At 38.9% G+C, this 15,702-nt stretch overlaps 1 protein-coding gene across 4 annotated transcripts in view; it reads right to left on the bottom strand.

The window, feature by feature from the left end:
- The window catches only part of LOC106068084 (uncharacterized), a 30,075-nt gene that overhangs the window by 4,403 nt on the left and 9,970 nt on the right, over window positions 1-15,702 (bottom strand). For 3 of the 4 annotated variants that reach the window (XM_013227378.2, XM_013227380.2, XM_013227382.2), the window contains exons 2-6: window positions 4,832-9,579; window positions 4,065-4,239; window positions 1,924-3,810; window positions 812-1,095; window positions 53-324 (exon numbers count right to left, since the gene is read on the bottom strand). In XM_013227378.2, coding sequence (XP_013082832.2) covers window positions 53-324; window positions 812-1,095; window positions 1,924-3,810; window positions 4,065-4,239; window positions 4,832-9,514 — 7,301 coding nt within the window. In that variant the 5' untranslated portion in view covers window positions 9,515-9,579. Of the gene's footprint in view, window positions 1-52; window positions 325-811; window positions 1,096-1,923; window positions 3,811-4,064; window positions 4,240-4,831; window positions 9,580-10,265; window positions 10,464-15,702 lie in introns of those variants that run through there. The other variant, XM_013227379.2, reaches the window with a different exon arrangement.

Below are 15,702 nucleotides of genomic sequence, written 5' to 3' on the forward strand. Positions count from 1 at the left end.
AACAGAAAACAACTGAGATAGTGATATAAAAACTTTTTTGTTTTAAATATACCTCATTGGACTGTTTCCTGATCCCAAGGTCATTCGTGTTGTATAACCCACATCAGAAGAGGAACTTGGCACACTCTCACAGTCTGGCAGAGCCTCTCCTGTGCTGTCACATGTAAAACCTCTGTCAAGCTCTGTCCAAAGAAACCTTTCATCTGGATGGCTCCCGATGTGATGCTCCTTTACATCGCTGACATTGGAAGCAGTGAACTCACACCTGTAGCATTTGACAGTCACATCCAGTTCTACGCCAACTGTTTGTGGAGACTTGCCAATCTAGAGACCAACAAAATATCATTCAGTGTTAGATAATCAATTATTAATTTGAGGATTATTGTTGGTTGACAAGAACTATATAAACATATAAACTTTTATCAAATGGTAAATTTAATACAGGTATATAATTATAATATTTTCTGTTTAAAAAAAAATCAGATGCATTAGAAATTATTAATCAGGACAATAAAATTCTTTTACTCCTTCTTAACGAATAAATATCATAAAATATCTTCTCAAAATTTAAAAAACATGTACTCATAAAGAAATGACAATATTTTCCCCCTCAAGAATTCAAAATTTGAACAATATTTTAGTGACTTTAAGAAGATTGTATAACTTTGAAAAAAAAAAAAAAAAAGTTGAAGTAAAAGATAACTCTTCTTTGCTGTTAAGTGTACACATGTGCGGGACCACCCAAGCAATATTAAGGAACAATTCTTTCCTTGAAATAACAATAAACAATTTTAGAGCAACAAATACTCACAGACTTTTTCGGTGGCCCACTCTCTTCAATTGTACCATCTTCCAGCACATGTTGGATCTTGGGTTTCTTGGCACTCCTGCTTCCAGTGGGGGCACTTCTCTTAAGGTTACAGCTGGGGTCCTGGAACTTAGAAATGAAGCTGTCTGTTTGGGAGATATCAAAGTCAGGGTCTTTGGAGGCTTCCTCTTGAATCTTCAAAGCCAACTTTCTGGTTCCTTCCAAGAGTTCCTCCACCCTGTTTTCTTTCTTGACATTTCTAACATATGTGTATTGCTCCTCATGCCCTGCACACACAATGAAGACATAGTGAACAATTGTGAGAGTTTACGAGTTACTACATTAGTTGCACAAATAGGCACTTAGTTCTGTTGGTGATTCCTAAAATTTTGCCAATTAAATGAAAACTAATACCTACTGACCTATAAAAAGATTATGTAAATATTGTTAAATTTTTTCAGGAGGTGTCTGGAATAGAAGGAGCTAAAAGTAGTTCTTTGTTAGAAAATTTTGCCCATTACCTTTGTGATATAGATAAAATATGAAAAAAGAATAATTATATAGAATAGAAAAAGAAAGTATTTTAAATTCTAATTGGCCTTTCAAGAAACTCATTTGACTTTAAAAGCTACTTGTGCAAGTATACATACAAGAAGATGTTCTAGGATAATAATTAAAGCAAAGAATTCTTGTTAGTGAAATTCTAATTAATAAATATTTGACGTTAATTACAGACAAAAATTTAAAAAATACAACGGCACAGGGTTTGGTGATATATAAATAGCTCAAGTAACAATAAAGTAGTCTGCGATATAATGGTGTCAGGAGGAATTCAAATATTCTGTTTCTCCATTATAATTTGTACATTTTTATATTTTTAATGGCATTATCTCTGTATTGTTGCTTACAAAATTCTAAGGGGCATCTCACCCTTTAAAACTGATCAAAGTGAAAAAAAAAAAAAATTTAAAAGGCTGATAATACTCAAGATAATTTGACTAAAGTGCATATGAACTTTAAAATAAGTTTATACTAAATATTATGACTATAAAATAATAGCAGTAAGTTGTTAAAGACTAAAAGAATGCTTTATAAAATAATTAAGAAACTCTTACCTTGTGACCTAGAATGTCGCCTACACTGATCAGGAGATGGAAAAAATGCACCGCAGTTAGTGCAGGTGTATGGACGGTAGTTCACATGGCGATTCAAGTGATACTTCATCTTGGAGGTGGCCATTGTCTTGACGGAACATGATTTGCAGATGAAGCGCCAGGCAGGGATGCGCTTAGCTTTGAATGGCATATCTGGGTGGTCCCAGTTGATGTGCTCCTGCATTTTACTCATAGATGTTTCTTTGGTTTCGCAGTGTCCACACTGGATCAGGTCATCACCCTTGTCAAAGACAAATCGTTTCTTACGCTTGTATGGCCCATCCCCATCAGGGTCTACAATCCTTCTCTTCACTGCCTTCTTGCTACCATCCCAGCAAGCTGAGGACCGATCTTCCGACTTGGAAAAGATGGAACTAGATTTGGGTGATCTGATAAAGTCATCACCTTGAGAATGGTTGACTCTTGTGTGCTTCAGGATGTCCTCCTGTGTGTTTGTCTCATAATGACAGTAAGCACAGGCGTACTGCTTAGGTCCCTGTGCACTACCACTGCTCACACTGGCTGGGCTACTGGCAGACATCTTCTTATTGAAGAGCTTTTGACGTTTTTTCTGGAAACTTAAAGGTCCTATGAGTGGTCTACTCCTGGGTTTAATACGAGGAGGATTCAAAGTGAAACAGTCATCTTTGTATTTAACACCTGGGTGTGCTTTATCTACATGCTTATGCATGAGCATCAAGCTCAAAGTCTGATAGTTACACAATGGACATGTGTGGGTCTGGTACTTCTCATGGATCTTGTAGATATGTCTGACAATGTTGGACCTGTGTAAAGAAGTAAATTTGCACATCTCACAGTAAAATTTTGTGATGGGGCCATCTTTAGCTTTCAAGACCTTGATCTTGGTAATCACATCCAACGCTTTAGGTTTACCTCCAGCAGGTGATCGGTAAGACCCAGGAGCATAAGAATCATCAAAGTCGTCTCTCATGCCTGTAAATGAAGATTCATCATCTGAATCCTCAAAAGTAGGCTGCAGTCCTTCCTGGTCATCATCGTCATTATAATTATCTTCATCGAATTCATCAGGGTACTCTTCCTCCTCCACTTCATCTTCTTTCACATTAAGGGAGCTTTCATCTTCAGCCCCTTCTTCTTCCACAACTTCTGTCTTAACAACAATATCATTAGCAGCCTCACTGGACTGTTTTTTCTTCCCAAACATGGCAACCACAAGACTTCCGTGTGAGCTGCTGCTGTGCATTTTACTTTCATTATCTTCATCCTCGTTCTCATCTTCATCCTTTTTCTCAATTTTAGGAACAACCAGTGGGGATGAGTCCCTGGACCTGGGCTTCTGGATCAAGTCATGGCTCACACCACCAAGGTTAGCCATATCATTGACAAACTCTTTCACCCTTGTCTTAACGTCAGGCTGGCAATACTGAATGTTTACTGGCATGTCCTTGTGTTCTTCTTTAATATGAGTTGTTACATTGTACTTTTCAACACCTTCAAACGGACAGTAGGGACACCTCACCAGGTTTAACTTCAAATGCTTCAACATAATGTGCCTATGAAGTGGATATTTGCGTGGAAACTCCCACCGGCACACCAGACATCGAATTTGTCCAGTTGGCCGCAGCTGATATAGGCAACCCAGCTCCCTGTCCAAGGCCTCCCTGCCCAGCATGATAACCCCAGGGTCAACAAGGCTGCTAAACTTTTTGTTAGCTAATTTTAAGCCTGCACTCTTGTACTTGGACAGCTTGCTACTCAATATCTTAGACTTTGGTCCCATCAATGGTTTAGGTCCTTTAAATTTGGATCCAGTAATACTTTTCATGATGTCCCTAAAGTTATGTTGCTCTGAATCCTCACCACAATCTGGAAATGTATTTAAAAAAAAATAATTTGAATAAAAAAAATAATTAAAAAATAATAAATTTCAAAATACCTTTCTAAAAATATTTACTTAGTAGGAACAAAAATAAGTTTACACACAAACTATTTTAAAAAGTAATAATGATGGGAGCATTAAAAAAAAGGAACTATAACCAGGTATTAGTCTAAAAAACTATGTGTATCAAGAAGTAGAAAACACAATAGAAGGTTTATATGCATTTACAATGTCAACATACATGTTAGTTCTCCTGCTGCTACTTTGGTCAAGAACTCAGACACTTTTTCACTGAGGTCAACCTCAAGGGTCTGGATGCTGACAGGTGATGTTTTATGGCAGGCCAGAATGTGATCCACCATTTGATGTTTCTCCACTCCTTCCAATCCACAGTAACCACAGGCCAGTAAAGCGACCTGTTTAGTCAAGCAGTCAGGGATAGAAATTAATAGCCTACACTTTTAAACAAAGTCTTATTTATCCTTTTTTTTTCTTATTTATAAAAAAGTCAGAAACTTGTAGTTAATAATATCAATAATGCACAATTACAATTATTATCAAAGCTATACATTGTAAATACTATCTAACATCAAATTTAAACACACTAAATGCCATTACCAGTAGTTAGTAGCTTAATACATAAACTAATACTATATGACAAAGTGAAATGTAATCTACCTAATTATCAAATTACATCCTTAACATTTACTTCTGTTCATTAAAGAGATATCTGCTAAACAATTGCATTCCTCAAAAAAAGTATTTAGTGAACTACAAAATTATATTATAGTAAAAACATTCTGAATATAAACTAGACTATTTGTTTCACTTTTTTTTTTATTTTAAAAGATTTAATATTGAATAATGATATAGATATATTTATTTAAGGCATATTCTTAAAATCCTGTGTTTATTTTTTCGTTGATAATAGATATATGTAAATTAAAATAAACTAGATTGTAATTTATATATGATCTAGTTTTGTGTATTCAACATGCTGTTACTTACCTTCAGATGTGTTATGATTATGTGACGATGCACAGCAAACTTTCGTTGGAACTGATTGGAGCAGGCAATGCACTTGTAATAGACACCATCACTGAAATCATACAAACATCTTATCTTCTCATCTAGTTCCTCACTACCAAGTGTGTTGACAGAATCAGGAGACTTCTGCCGAGAACTAAAACTATCATTGCTGTTTTGATCCATGGAGTCTTCATAAGATGACAATTCTCTTCCTTCATCTGGACTGATATTGTCTCGGACAACATTATGCTGGGCCATGAACTGGGCCACTCTGGCCTCTACATTGACACGGATGTACCGGACACTCATAGCTTTTCCTGGGTGAATTTTTTTAATGTGATCCACCATTTTGTATTTTTGCAGGCCTCTGTGCACACAGAAGGCACATTTCCAGAGGTAGATGTTGAGATGACGAAGAATATGAACATGAATGAAGAATTTTTTAGGTCGCTCACTACCACAAATCAAACATTTCATTTGTGTCCCATAGTTTTCATACAAACATCGAATTTTGGCATCAAGACTGCCACTACCGACAACACAGCTCTCATCCACCAGACCAGTTCTACGACCCATAGAGGATACCTGGACAGGGTAGGAGTTGCGCCCCATGACTGAAATGTCAGGGTGGTTCTTTTGGAGGTGGATGACCATGTCCCTGCGAAGCATAGTGTAAAAGTCACACCTTGAACAAAGAGCTGGCTCCTTGAACACCTGGTCATCTGGAACAATGAGCACCTCTTCTTGGCAAGTGACAGAATGTTTTGAGGAAGAACTAGAGCTGGATACTGCATGTTTGATATCTTCAGTTGTAGCCTTAGCCAGTTTATCCACATCTTCATCACTGCCAATAACTTTGACTTCAGAGTGGAGAGAGGTCACATGCTGGACAATCTCACTTTTGTTATGAGATTTAAATGGGCATTTGGGACACTGCAGGGCTGCACTGAATGTTTCCCCTCCTTCTGGTATGACAAAAAGCTGCTCGTATGAGGATGAAGAGGAACTTGACTTCTGCGACCTAGAAGGGGAAGAACTAGGCTTTTTTAGGCTTGTCATGATTTCTTTATGAAGGGATTCCTCCAGCAGGTCTAGAGATTCTTCCATAGAAGTCTCAGCAAATGTCCTGTCAACTTCTGTTGTATCAATGGCTACTATTTTCTTCACTAGAGCAATAGGCTTGCCCAAATGTTTCTCTCTGAGATGGTCATAGAGCAACTCCCTGGCAGTAGACATGCAGCTACAGTACTTGCAGCGAAACATGACCAAAGTTATTTGACCTATCTCTGAGTGACGTTTAACATGGTTTTTCAAATCTGCTGCCTTTGGAAGAAGGTATTTGCAAATGGGGCATTTGAATTTTCTCATTTGATTTTCCAAAACTTGCCCCGGCTGAAGCGCTGCTTGTTGAGACACCATCTTGTTGAAAAGCTCATTTCTTTCCGTTATCATCGTTGTCATGTGAGGTCCATCTGGGGATAGTTTCTCTTTGGTCTTTTTAGTGCTGCTAGCAGGCTTTGGAAAGTCAAACATGGCATCATATTTATCTGGAGACATCAAGCTGTTTGACGGAGATAAGCTGGGATCTTGGTATGAAACATCATATGAGGAGACAGGAGTATCTGTTGGGGTCAGGCTCTCAATGGTGAACTCTCCTTTGTCTCTCAGAATGTTGTGCTTCCTCTGGTAGTGTATGGCCATGTGGATTTTGTGTCTGCTCATGTAATCACATCTCTCACATTCCAACACCCTAGACTCTAGAGATCTAGATATAACTGAAAACTGTTCTTCAACAGGTCCAAAACCTCTATGCTTACGATCTCTGTTGCATGTGATGTGTTTAACAATGGTGTGTTTTTGGTTAGTGTCAAATTCACATTTCTTGCAGCGATAGAGAAGGAATTTGATGAGACCTGGGTGACACGTAATGTGAAGCCTAAACTTCATCTCACTATCAAACCCCTGGGGACAAAACATGCATTTGAATCGTTCCTTTCTGGTAGGGGGCATTCCATGTGACCTCTCATGACAATTAAGCCGTTTCAAATCTCTAGCTATGAAAGTACAATAGCGGCATTTGTAATTCTCTGCTTGTCGCTCGCTCATGGGAACATAGATCCGCCTCCGGATTCCATCCTCATCAATAGTGTAGGCAGTGGTTGCCTCATCCGTTCCACCACAGCCTTCCTCTTCATCAAAATCATCATCAACCTCATCCTTAATTTTTAATAAGCCAAAGTCTGACCCCTCAGAGCTAGGACTTTTTGGATTCTCAGAGTTTTTCTTAGACGCAGGTGATGAATGGTAGGATGTAGGGGAGAGAGAGCCACTAGAGTGTGATGTCAGTATTTCATGCCTGTTTAAAATTTGATCCACAACAGAGTTTCCATTGGAGCTGAAGCCTGGGGCAGGGGTGAGAGCAGGGGGCATCACCTCTCTGATGTGCTTCATGTGCTCATAGTCATTGACTTTTCGGTCATTACAAATCAACTGTTTGGCAACAGAGACCATTTTGGCTTTTCCAGGGTGGGCAGAATGAATATGATCAATGATGGCTCTCCTCTCTGTAGCTTTTGAGGGGCAGTGTGGGCAGTTAATGCTGTGGATGACATTCTCCTCTACATGACTCTGTAACATCACAAGATCCTGGAAGGTGATCCCACAAGAGTAGCACAGAGGCTCTAGTATCTCTGGGTGTGAAGTTTTTATGTGGCTGATGTAATCACTTACCATGTTGGTGCCAAACCTGCAGCCATCATTCCCACAAACAAGCAAAGGAGAAGACTTGTTGTGAGTCTGAGTGTGGTTTGATATGTGTCGAACCAGGTCGTTCTCATTTGGGCTTCTGTGGCCGCAATAAAAACATGGGAAAAATGTCTCAGCTGAGTGAAAGTTCATAGAATGTTCCCTAAACTCTGAGGTGCTCATACTGCTGAACAAACAGTTAAAACCACAGATGAAGAAGTTGGAATTCTTTGAACATTTTACTTCACCTTTGTGAAATGATGCAGGGCTGTGAAGCTGAGATGGTGCAGGCTGCAAGGGTGGAGGTGGAAGCATTAAGCCACCCACTGACTCACTTTTATACATGGGTTGCTCTGGACCAAGAAAAGATAAAACTTCAGGCTCTTGAAGCTTTGAATCACTAGGAGGCTCCATAATAAAATTGGGTTCTACAGCAGGATCGGAACTGCCTGAAACATTTTCCTCTGCCTTACCCATATCTTGATCACAACTATCCTGAAGGCTGTAAGATGCTATTATTTTTAAACCAGTGTCTTCAACAGAAGCTGAGTCTTTAGATGCTTTACAGTCATCTTTTTTAGTTTCTGTGACATTTTCAGAATCTTCTATAGTAAGAGCTTGTCGCAACTTGGAAAAACCAACAGTAGATTGTTCATTTTTCTTATCGTCTATGCCTTCATTAGTGTCTCCCTTCTCAGTATCGCACAATTCATTTTTGTCTTCCCCTAATGGCTCCTTTTTGTCGGTTGCATCTTTCATGGTTTCATCTTTAACATCCTTTTCTTTAATCAATGATTCGGAAGAATTTAACTTTTTATCTACAATTGATTCAACACTTGAAATCTTTTTAGAGTCATTCCCTATTGTTGTATCATTACCATCTGTCGCTTTAATGACATTTTCATTTGATTCTTTTGAAGTACTCTGAATTTTTTCTCTTTGCTCATTATTTTCAGCAGTGCCTTGCTTTTTCTTCTCAGGATCTCTCTCTAGGGGGACTTTCCCTGCCACTTTAGCCAAGAAGCTTATTACCCCTGCAGTGGTTACTTCTTTTATCAGAGCTTTGGCCTTTCTCAATGCTCGTAATGCACAGCTCATTTTAGCACCATTATGTGCTTTGTGGACATGGCGACTGATCTCTTTGCGATTGATAAAGCACTCCTTGCAATAAAGGCATTGGTAAGGCCGAATCATAAGATGACACATCAAATGCTCTTCAAAGCCATGACCAGAACTGGAAAAATCACACTCTTTGCATATAAAAGAATTGCTGTCTTTATCCTGCACAATGGTGATTTTGACTTTCTCATCCTCTACCTCTATATCACAGGAATGGTTATCTACAAGTCTCTTGTCTTTAATCACTCTGGAACACTTTGGGCATCTATACTTCACAGATTTGTCCAAACTCTTGCTATGTAAACCACCATTGCTAGATGGAGATTGACTTTCATCCACTTCCTTTTCAGAATCCCCAAACCTTTTGGCACTAGATGACTCAAGAGCTTCAGTTTTATTTTGTGACAAGTCTGTTTTGCTTGGTGATGCATTAACAGACTTAGTAAGCTCAACCCCCTTATCAGATTTCTCTTTACCATTGCTGAGCTCTTCTTGGGTATCTTCTGCACAATCCATCACACTGGTTGAATCTTTGTTGCTAACACTAGATTCTCCTGCTTTAGTCTCTGAGTGATTCATCTCTTTTGCAGGTTTAATTTTGTCCATGCTTTCTTCATTTTCATTTGTTGCATTCTCATTTTTTTTGTCTAATGTTGCATTCTGAGAATCTAGATCAGCTTGTTCTGTAATCTGGTGATTTGTAACTGAGTCATGGCTTGTGTCAGCAGCTGTGTTATCTGTTATTGGGGCTTCATGAGTCATGGTATCCTGAATATCCTTATCACAGTTACTAGACATGGTCTTAGTCTTTATCTTGTTGGTCTATGTGAGATGAGCTGATACCAATAACAGGATGTGAGAACCTGAAAAAATTATTTAAAAACAAGTTAACCTCAATTGGTACAAATTAGCAGGTCTAATGAACAGGCAAACAAGATGAGAAAAAAAAAGGTAATATTCATACACTAAAAACAGTTGGAACAGAGAATAAGACAAATAGTTCAAATATTTAAAAAAAATATTAGTTCAATTTAAGTCTGTACAACTTTTCAAGCCTTTACAAGTTATTAAATTCACAGCTGTAATTTGTTCACAAAGAACAAGAGAAACAAATTACAAACAGGACAGTAGACTTGACTAATTAAATGATACAACTCTTCAAAGAAGCTACAGCATGTTTTTGTTTAAACTACAAAGCAATGTCTGTAATGTATGTAATGATGTCTTTTGAAACACAAGTCCAGGGAGATGATCAATGTCCAACCATTTCAGATTATATGAGTAAGGCTACCAAGTGAATAGGTCATTTAGATACTAGATCTATACACTAACAATAAATGCAAAAGGATAAATAGGTCTACCAAAGAAAATCCTAACCATTGGGTAGCCTATGACCCTAGTATTACAACTTGATACCCATTAAATCTGGAAACTTACAGGTGTTCGTGTGCACTTGATATCTTATGTCTACCAAGAATGTTTCATACTGCCAGTATATCAAGCCTTTATGTTTTGCTTCAAATGAGAAAACTATATAAATCAAACTTACTACACTTTAACTCCAAACAGAAAGATCTTTAGGTGTGCCCCTAACTCCAAGCTAAGGTTGTTGTTTCTTTGACTCTTGAAAAAAGAGCCCCCAATAAAACGCAATCATAAAATGTAGGCTATCTCTACTAGTGAGAATCGGTGTATTTGATACTATCCTATCAAATCGCATTTCTTCTGCTAATGTTTCATCCAATAGTGGAGGTCAAGGGGCCGTGTACTGTCAGCATGTGCCCACTTAACACAATCTAGGGGAGGGGGGAGGAGCAAAGCCTAACTTGGGCTTCATAGGCCTACAAAAGATAAGGGGAAAAAACTTCTCCCTTGACAAACCTTTGAAGCGTACAGAGGCCACAGCTCCAAATAGATGCCCGGAATGACTGGCTGGCCTGGCTGGAAGAACTGTGTGTGTTGAAGCACACACGGCGTGGGGGGAAAAAAGTTGCCGGCTTCCCAGCTGGTTCGCCTCTCTCGCCCCTACTCGCTGGACAAGCACGCTGTGGTGGCGTGGCTTGAAATGATCCAAAGACGACCTTTGCAAGCGCACTGAAGTAAGGAGGGTTACAGAATCATACCACTGGGTACACAATGGAAGACTTTGAGATACAATCTACAGTAGCAGGCCTACAGCGCAACTTCCTATTTTTGAACCTACACAACGTTGTTTATGATAAGCTCGTTCGATATAGCCAGGAATTCCATTTAACAGCATTTGCCGTTTCACTCCCTGGGGTTTTAGCTGGGATTGATGGATGAAGAAATAACACTTAGAGGACCGATTGTTCTCTATCATTTTAAGTCACCTAAAGCGCGTAGAATATTTTCCTCAATAAAATGCGAACTGAATTCAGCGTTTTCTCAAAACTAAAACTTGTTCATCGTGGTTTTGATATTTGTACACGTATTTTCATTAAGCACCAGGTGGAGGCATTTCGGAATCAAATTGTAGGCTTCTGAAGTAGCTGTTAAACAGTTATTTCATTGAATATTCACAGGTAATTACAAATGTTCGCCTAATACGGACACAAGAAAACGCCAGAAGAAAGAATCGTTCTGTTGGCTTCCCAAAGTTCCACTAAATCACCTAACATAGAAACAGGTTATTACGTGAAAGATGGACTGGTTATTGTGTATGAATGCAAATCTCTACGTGTCTAGCTCGTTGGTGTCGCTGGAGATGTTCATGATTACACATGGGTTTACAGACATTCAAGTTGTTCTTTCAATGGAGTGTACTAGGGCTACTATCTCCGTCGGCTCTCTTGATATGCCGATTGAAGGTCGTGATCAGCATTCTCTTGCAGCAAATGAATACGGTAATTATAAAGCATTACTTATGCTAACCAGTGCAGACAATATGCTATGAGGGCTACCTATCAGGGCAGACAATATGCTATGCGGGCTACCTATCAGGGCAGACAATATGCTATGTGGGCTACCTATCAGGGCAGACAATATGCTATGTGGGCTACCTATTAGGGCAGACAATATGCTATGTGGACTAGCTATCAGGGCAGACAATATGCTATGTGGGCTACCTATCGGGGCAGACAATATGCTATGTGGGCTACCTATCGGGGCAGACAATATGCTATGTGGGCTACCTATCGGGGCAGACAATATGCTATGTGGGCTACCTATCGGGGCAGACAATATGCTATGTGGGCTACCTATCGGGGCAGACAATATGCTATGTGGGCTAGCCGAGACCATACTATTTATTACTATTATTTCGTACGTGTGCTACCTGATGCAATGACAACATACAATTATGGGCACATTTCTCTGACATATCATTAGTGGAAATCAACAGTGTTTGTTTTCAGCAGTTGTGTTTACACTTCTTTCGTATCTAGAAGGCATATCGTGCTTATAGGGAAGAGACATCCGGCTATATGCGCTTGCAGTTGTTCTGAAGAACCACCTTTCTCAATCTGGACGAGGATTTCACAACAAAGAAAACCATACTCAATACTTGTATGTTCATCTAGGCTAGGTAAATAAAACGTGTTTTTTATTATGAACACTCCTGAAAGACTGTAAACACCCATTCCGACTTTCAAAAATAACACACAAAAATCAACTGCACCACTGTATTTTCAAATGAGCGTAAGCCTTCACAAAAAAAAAAAAAAAAGATAACACTGACTTTTAGACAGTCTAGGAATGTTGGACTACATTTCCATACTGGACCAATCTGCAAGTCATTCAAGGCACGTTCTTATAGATGCACTGACTATGACCGTTTCTAATGTGATTTTGGAGAGAGAGTCTATTGTAAAAAGAGGGCAACATTCAAGTAGGACCCAGTGTATAGTTAGTAAGGGCTATGAAGATCAGTGCTACTAAAATACATTGTTCATTGAAAAAAAAAGTTTTTTTTTTCACCTTTAAAAAAAAAAACAACTAAAAAAATATGGCTAATAATCTTGTATAGCAAATAAATAATAGGCCCAAGCTACTTATTAAATGACCACACAAGATCTTGGAAAACATATGGCACAGTCCTCACATAATTTATTAAACTATTATATATAACCTTTTAAAAAAAACCTCTTCAATGATACAGTAAAATTTTGAATTGATATTAAAAACAAAAAGAACATGATGCTTATTAATCGTTAATAGTTTATAATGTTTGGCGATAATTAAAAGAGATGTCAAAATAACGTATTGGGGACTTCTCATAGCTGTGAACAAAATACTACTTAAAACAAAACAACAAAGATATAGACTCAAGAGTGGTATTCAGATTACACCCGTAGGCTTACACTATGAAACGGAATGGGTTGTTGAACTATTGTTTTGGTTGATAGAGGCTACTCATGGCGGTAGGCTACTCATGGAGGTAGGCTACACTGAACGAGAGACATGCACCACAGAACTGTAAGATGTTTCTTCTACCTCAACTCCCCCCGCACAGCATTGTCTACGCTTGTCGATGTGTGACTTTGGCCGCAAGCCAGACCATTTGAACAACGGACAATGGTGTATACTAATGTGATGTCGCATTGATCAGCCCATGCGCCAGCCATGACCACGCCGAGTAGCAAGCATTGATCGACTAAAGGCGAGCTCATTAGTTCATGCCCCGAGATAGACTGCAAGCAAAACAGCAGAAGGGATTGATTCATCCACCGACATAGCGATATATTTATAAACTTCCATGCGCCCAAGCTACAGAACTAAACCTTCATTCGGAAAAGGAAATGGAGAAGGGGTGGTGGTGGTGGTGACAGGCTGGTGGTGTAGCCTCCAATATTCGACTCTTATTTCCTCTTCCCCCAGCGAAGGCCTCGAGGCGGATTACACATCCAGCGACCTTCAGCGCGGCACAGCTTTCTCGACGCCCAGTCACAACACTTATGTTGTTGAGCCCGGGCTACAGCTGTCAGTAATACAGAGGGGGGGGGGGGGAGGGGAGGAGGACAAATACTTGGCACGACATTCGTGTGTTTCAGCCTGGGTGGCAGCAATCACAGGCCGCCATAAAATTATAACTCTTTTGGTGAATGACACTACTTCATGCTACATAGCTTAAGTCTTCTAGCAGATGGGTATAAGCTAAAGCAACCGTTTGCTTCCACCAACCCAAACTGGGATTTAAAACCACACCATTTTTTTCTCTATTTCGTAGACAGCAAAAAAAAAAAAAAAGCTTTACAGTATTCGAAGCATGTCCGATATGAAGTCTCTGACCATTTCTTCACCCCCTTCAGAACAATAAGTAACCCACAATGGATACTACACTTTTTATGTGTGTGTGTGTTGTTTTTTTTGTCTACTTTAGACGCCCCCCCCCTTCCCCAACAAGCTAAAATGTTACACCATGATTGCCTCGCCTGGTCATGCGGTATGCGCTTGGACTGTTGTTCGGATTTCTCAAAGGTCCCGGTTTCATACCCTGCTCGCTGCCATCCATCGTCGTTCTGCGGGAGGTTTGGACTAGGAAGTAGATTATCTTCAATTCTGACGGAACTTCCGAAACATGTCAAACAAAAAATACTTTCTTCAATACCTGTATCGATACTTAGAAAATGACATGACAGTTGTACTTCAAAAGTTAGCGTCAAGCCTTGATCAGACGGAATATAGGTAGGGCATTCAATAGTTGCAAAAGAAACATTTCATTAGCAGCGTGGCGGTGTGCGCACAGATTAATGACCCAGGCGAGCTAATTGTGATATATTTGATAGTTTAGTGCAAAGCAACTTCCAAGTTTCATTAGATTTTGAAAACAGAAAAACCCCAAAAAATAATAAAGAGGCGAAGCGGTCCACCCAAGAGTTCCAATGCTTGTCTCCGGTCTGAACATGGACAGCGTAAACATTGTGTATTTCACAGGTAAACAAAAGAGAGGAACAAATGGATGGCAAAAAAAAAAAAAAAAAAAAACTTCTTATATATTCAGAAAATAATTTCTGTTCTCGAGTTATTGTACGTTAGTATTAATATTTATAGTAAATACTATATATACAAAAAAAAAAGATTACTTTTTAAAACCAAAACTTATCTAGGAGGAAATAGCCGCTAATTACTTCCATTTATCCGAAAATTACAGGCTTTAGCCCCCTTTCTGCTATATGAAACAAAAGGAAATAATCAATTAGAACTAAATGATTAGGCAATAGGTAAATTTTTGGAATGATTCGTGTATTGTTATCTACTATGAATAATTATGCGAAATTTCAACTTGATCCGAGAATGGGAAATGGAGAAAAAAGCATGTTCAAACTTTTTACCAGACAGACAGTGTGAGTTGATAAAAGCTTTGTACAAAGTATCCATTGCACCCAAACTTTGAAAGGTATAAAATATTATGATTTTTTTTTCAATACCCTTTTTTTAATTTTAGTTTTTGATATCTAAACGTGACAGACCAAACAAAATGGCAGCTTGTTCCCTTTTCGGAGGCCGCTAAAAATGTGGAAAAGACATAGACCAAAAAAGCAAAACAATAGACATTTCCTTTCTTTAGCTCGGTTATCTGTAGCAGCATGTAGCCTACACTGACAGAACTCGCCCATTAAAAATGGACACCAAATTTTGTATTGTATGCAATGTATGATTACTTACAATTGTCCCTTTCAACAAAATTTCGTCAAAAAAAAAAATTGCGCTCAAAATCGAATTCTTTTCAAAGCCAGCTGATCACATGTACCGGGTATTCGAACTCCGGCCCATCGTGTCCTACATCCCAAACGCATACCACGACCAGCTAACTAGACTGCCCACTTCAACCTGGCTAAACCCTTAAATACGATTGTAGAAATAACTATCAAACTGTACAAGGACAAGAGCAAATACGACTTTGAAGACAAAACAGGCGCAATTAACAATTCATGGCAGTCACGTCTGCGCTCTAATGCCTTCACTTGAACGTGTTGATACCTTCTCTTGAACCGACGGACTTAAGAAGAAAAAAAAAAAACCTGGGC

Source organism: Biomphalaria glabrata, chromosome 17 (assembly GCF_947242115.1).
Source record: "Biomphalaria glabrata chromosome 17, xgBioGlab47.1, whole genome shotgun sequence".
Classification (NCBI taxonomy): domain Eukaryota; kingdom Metazoa; phylum Mollusca; class Gastropoda; family Planorbidae; genus Biomphalaria; species Biomphalaria glabrata.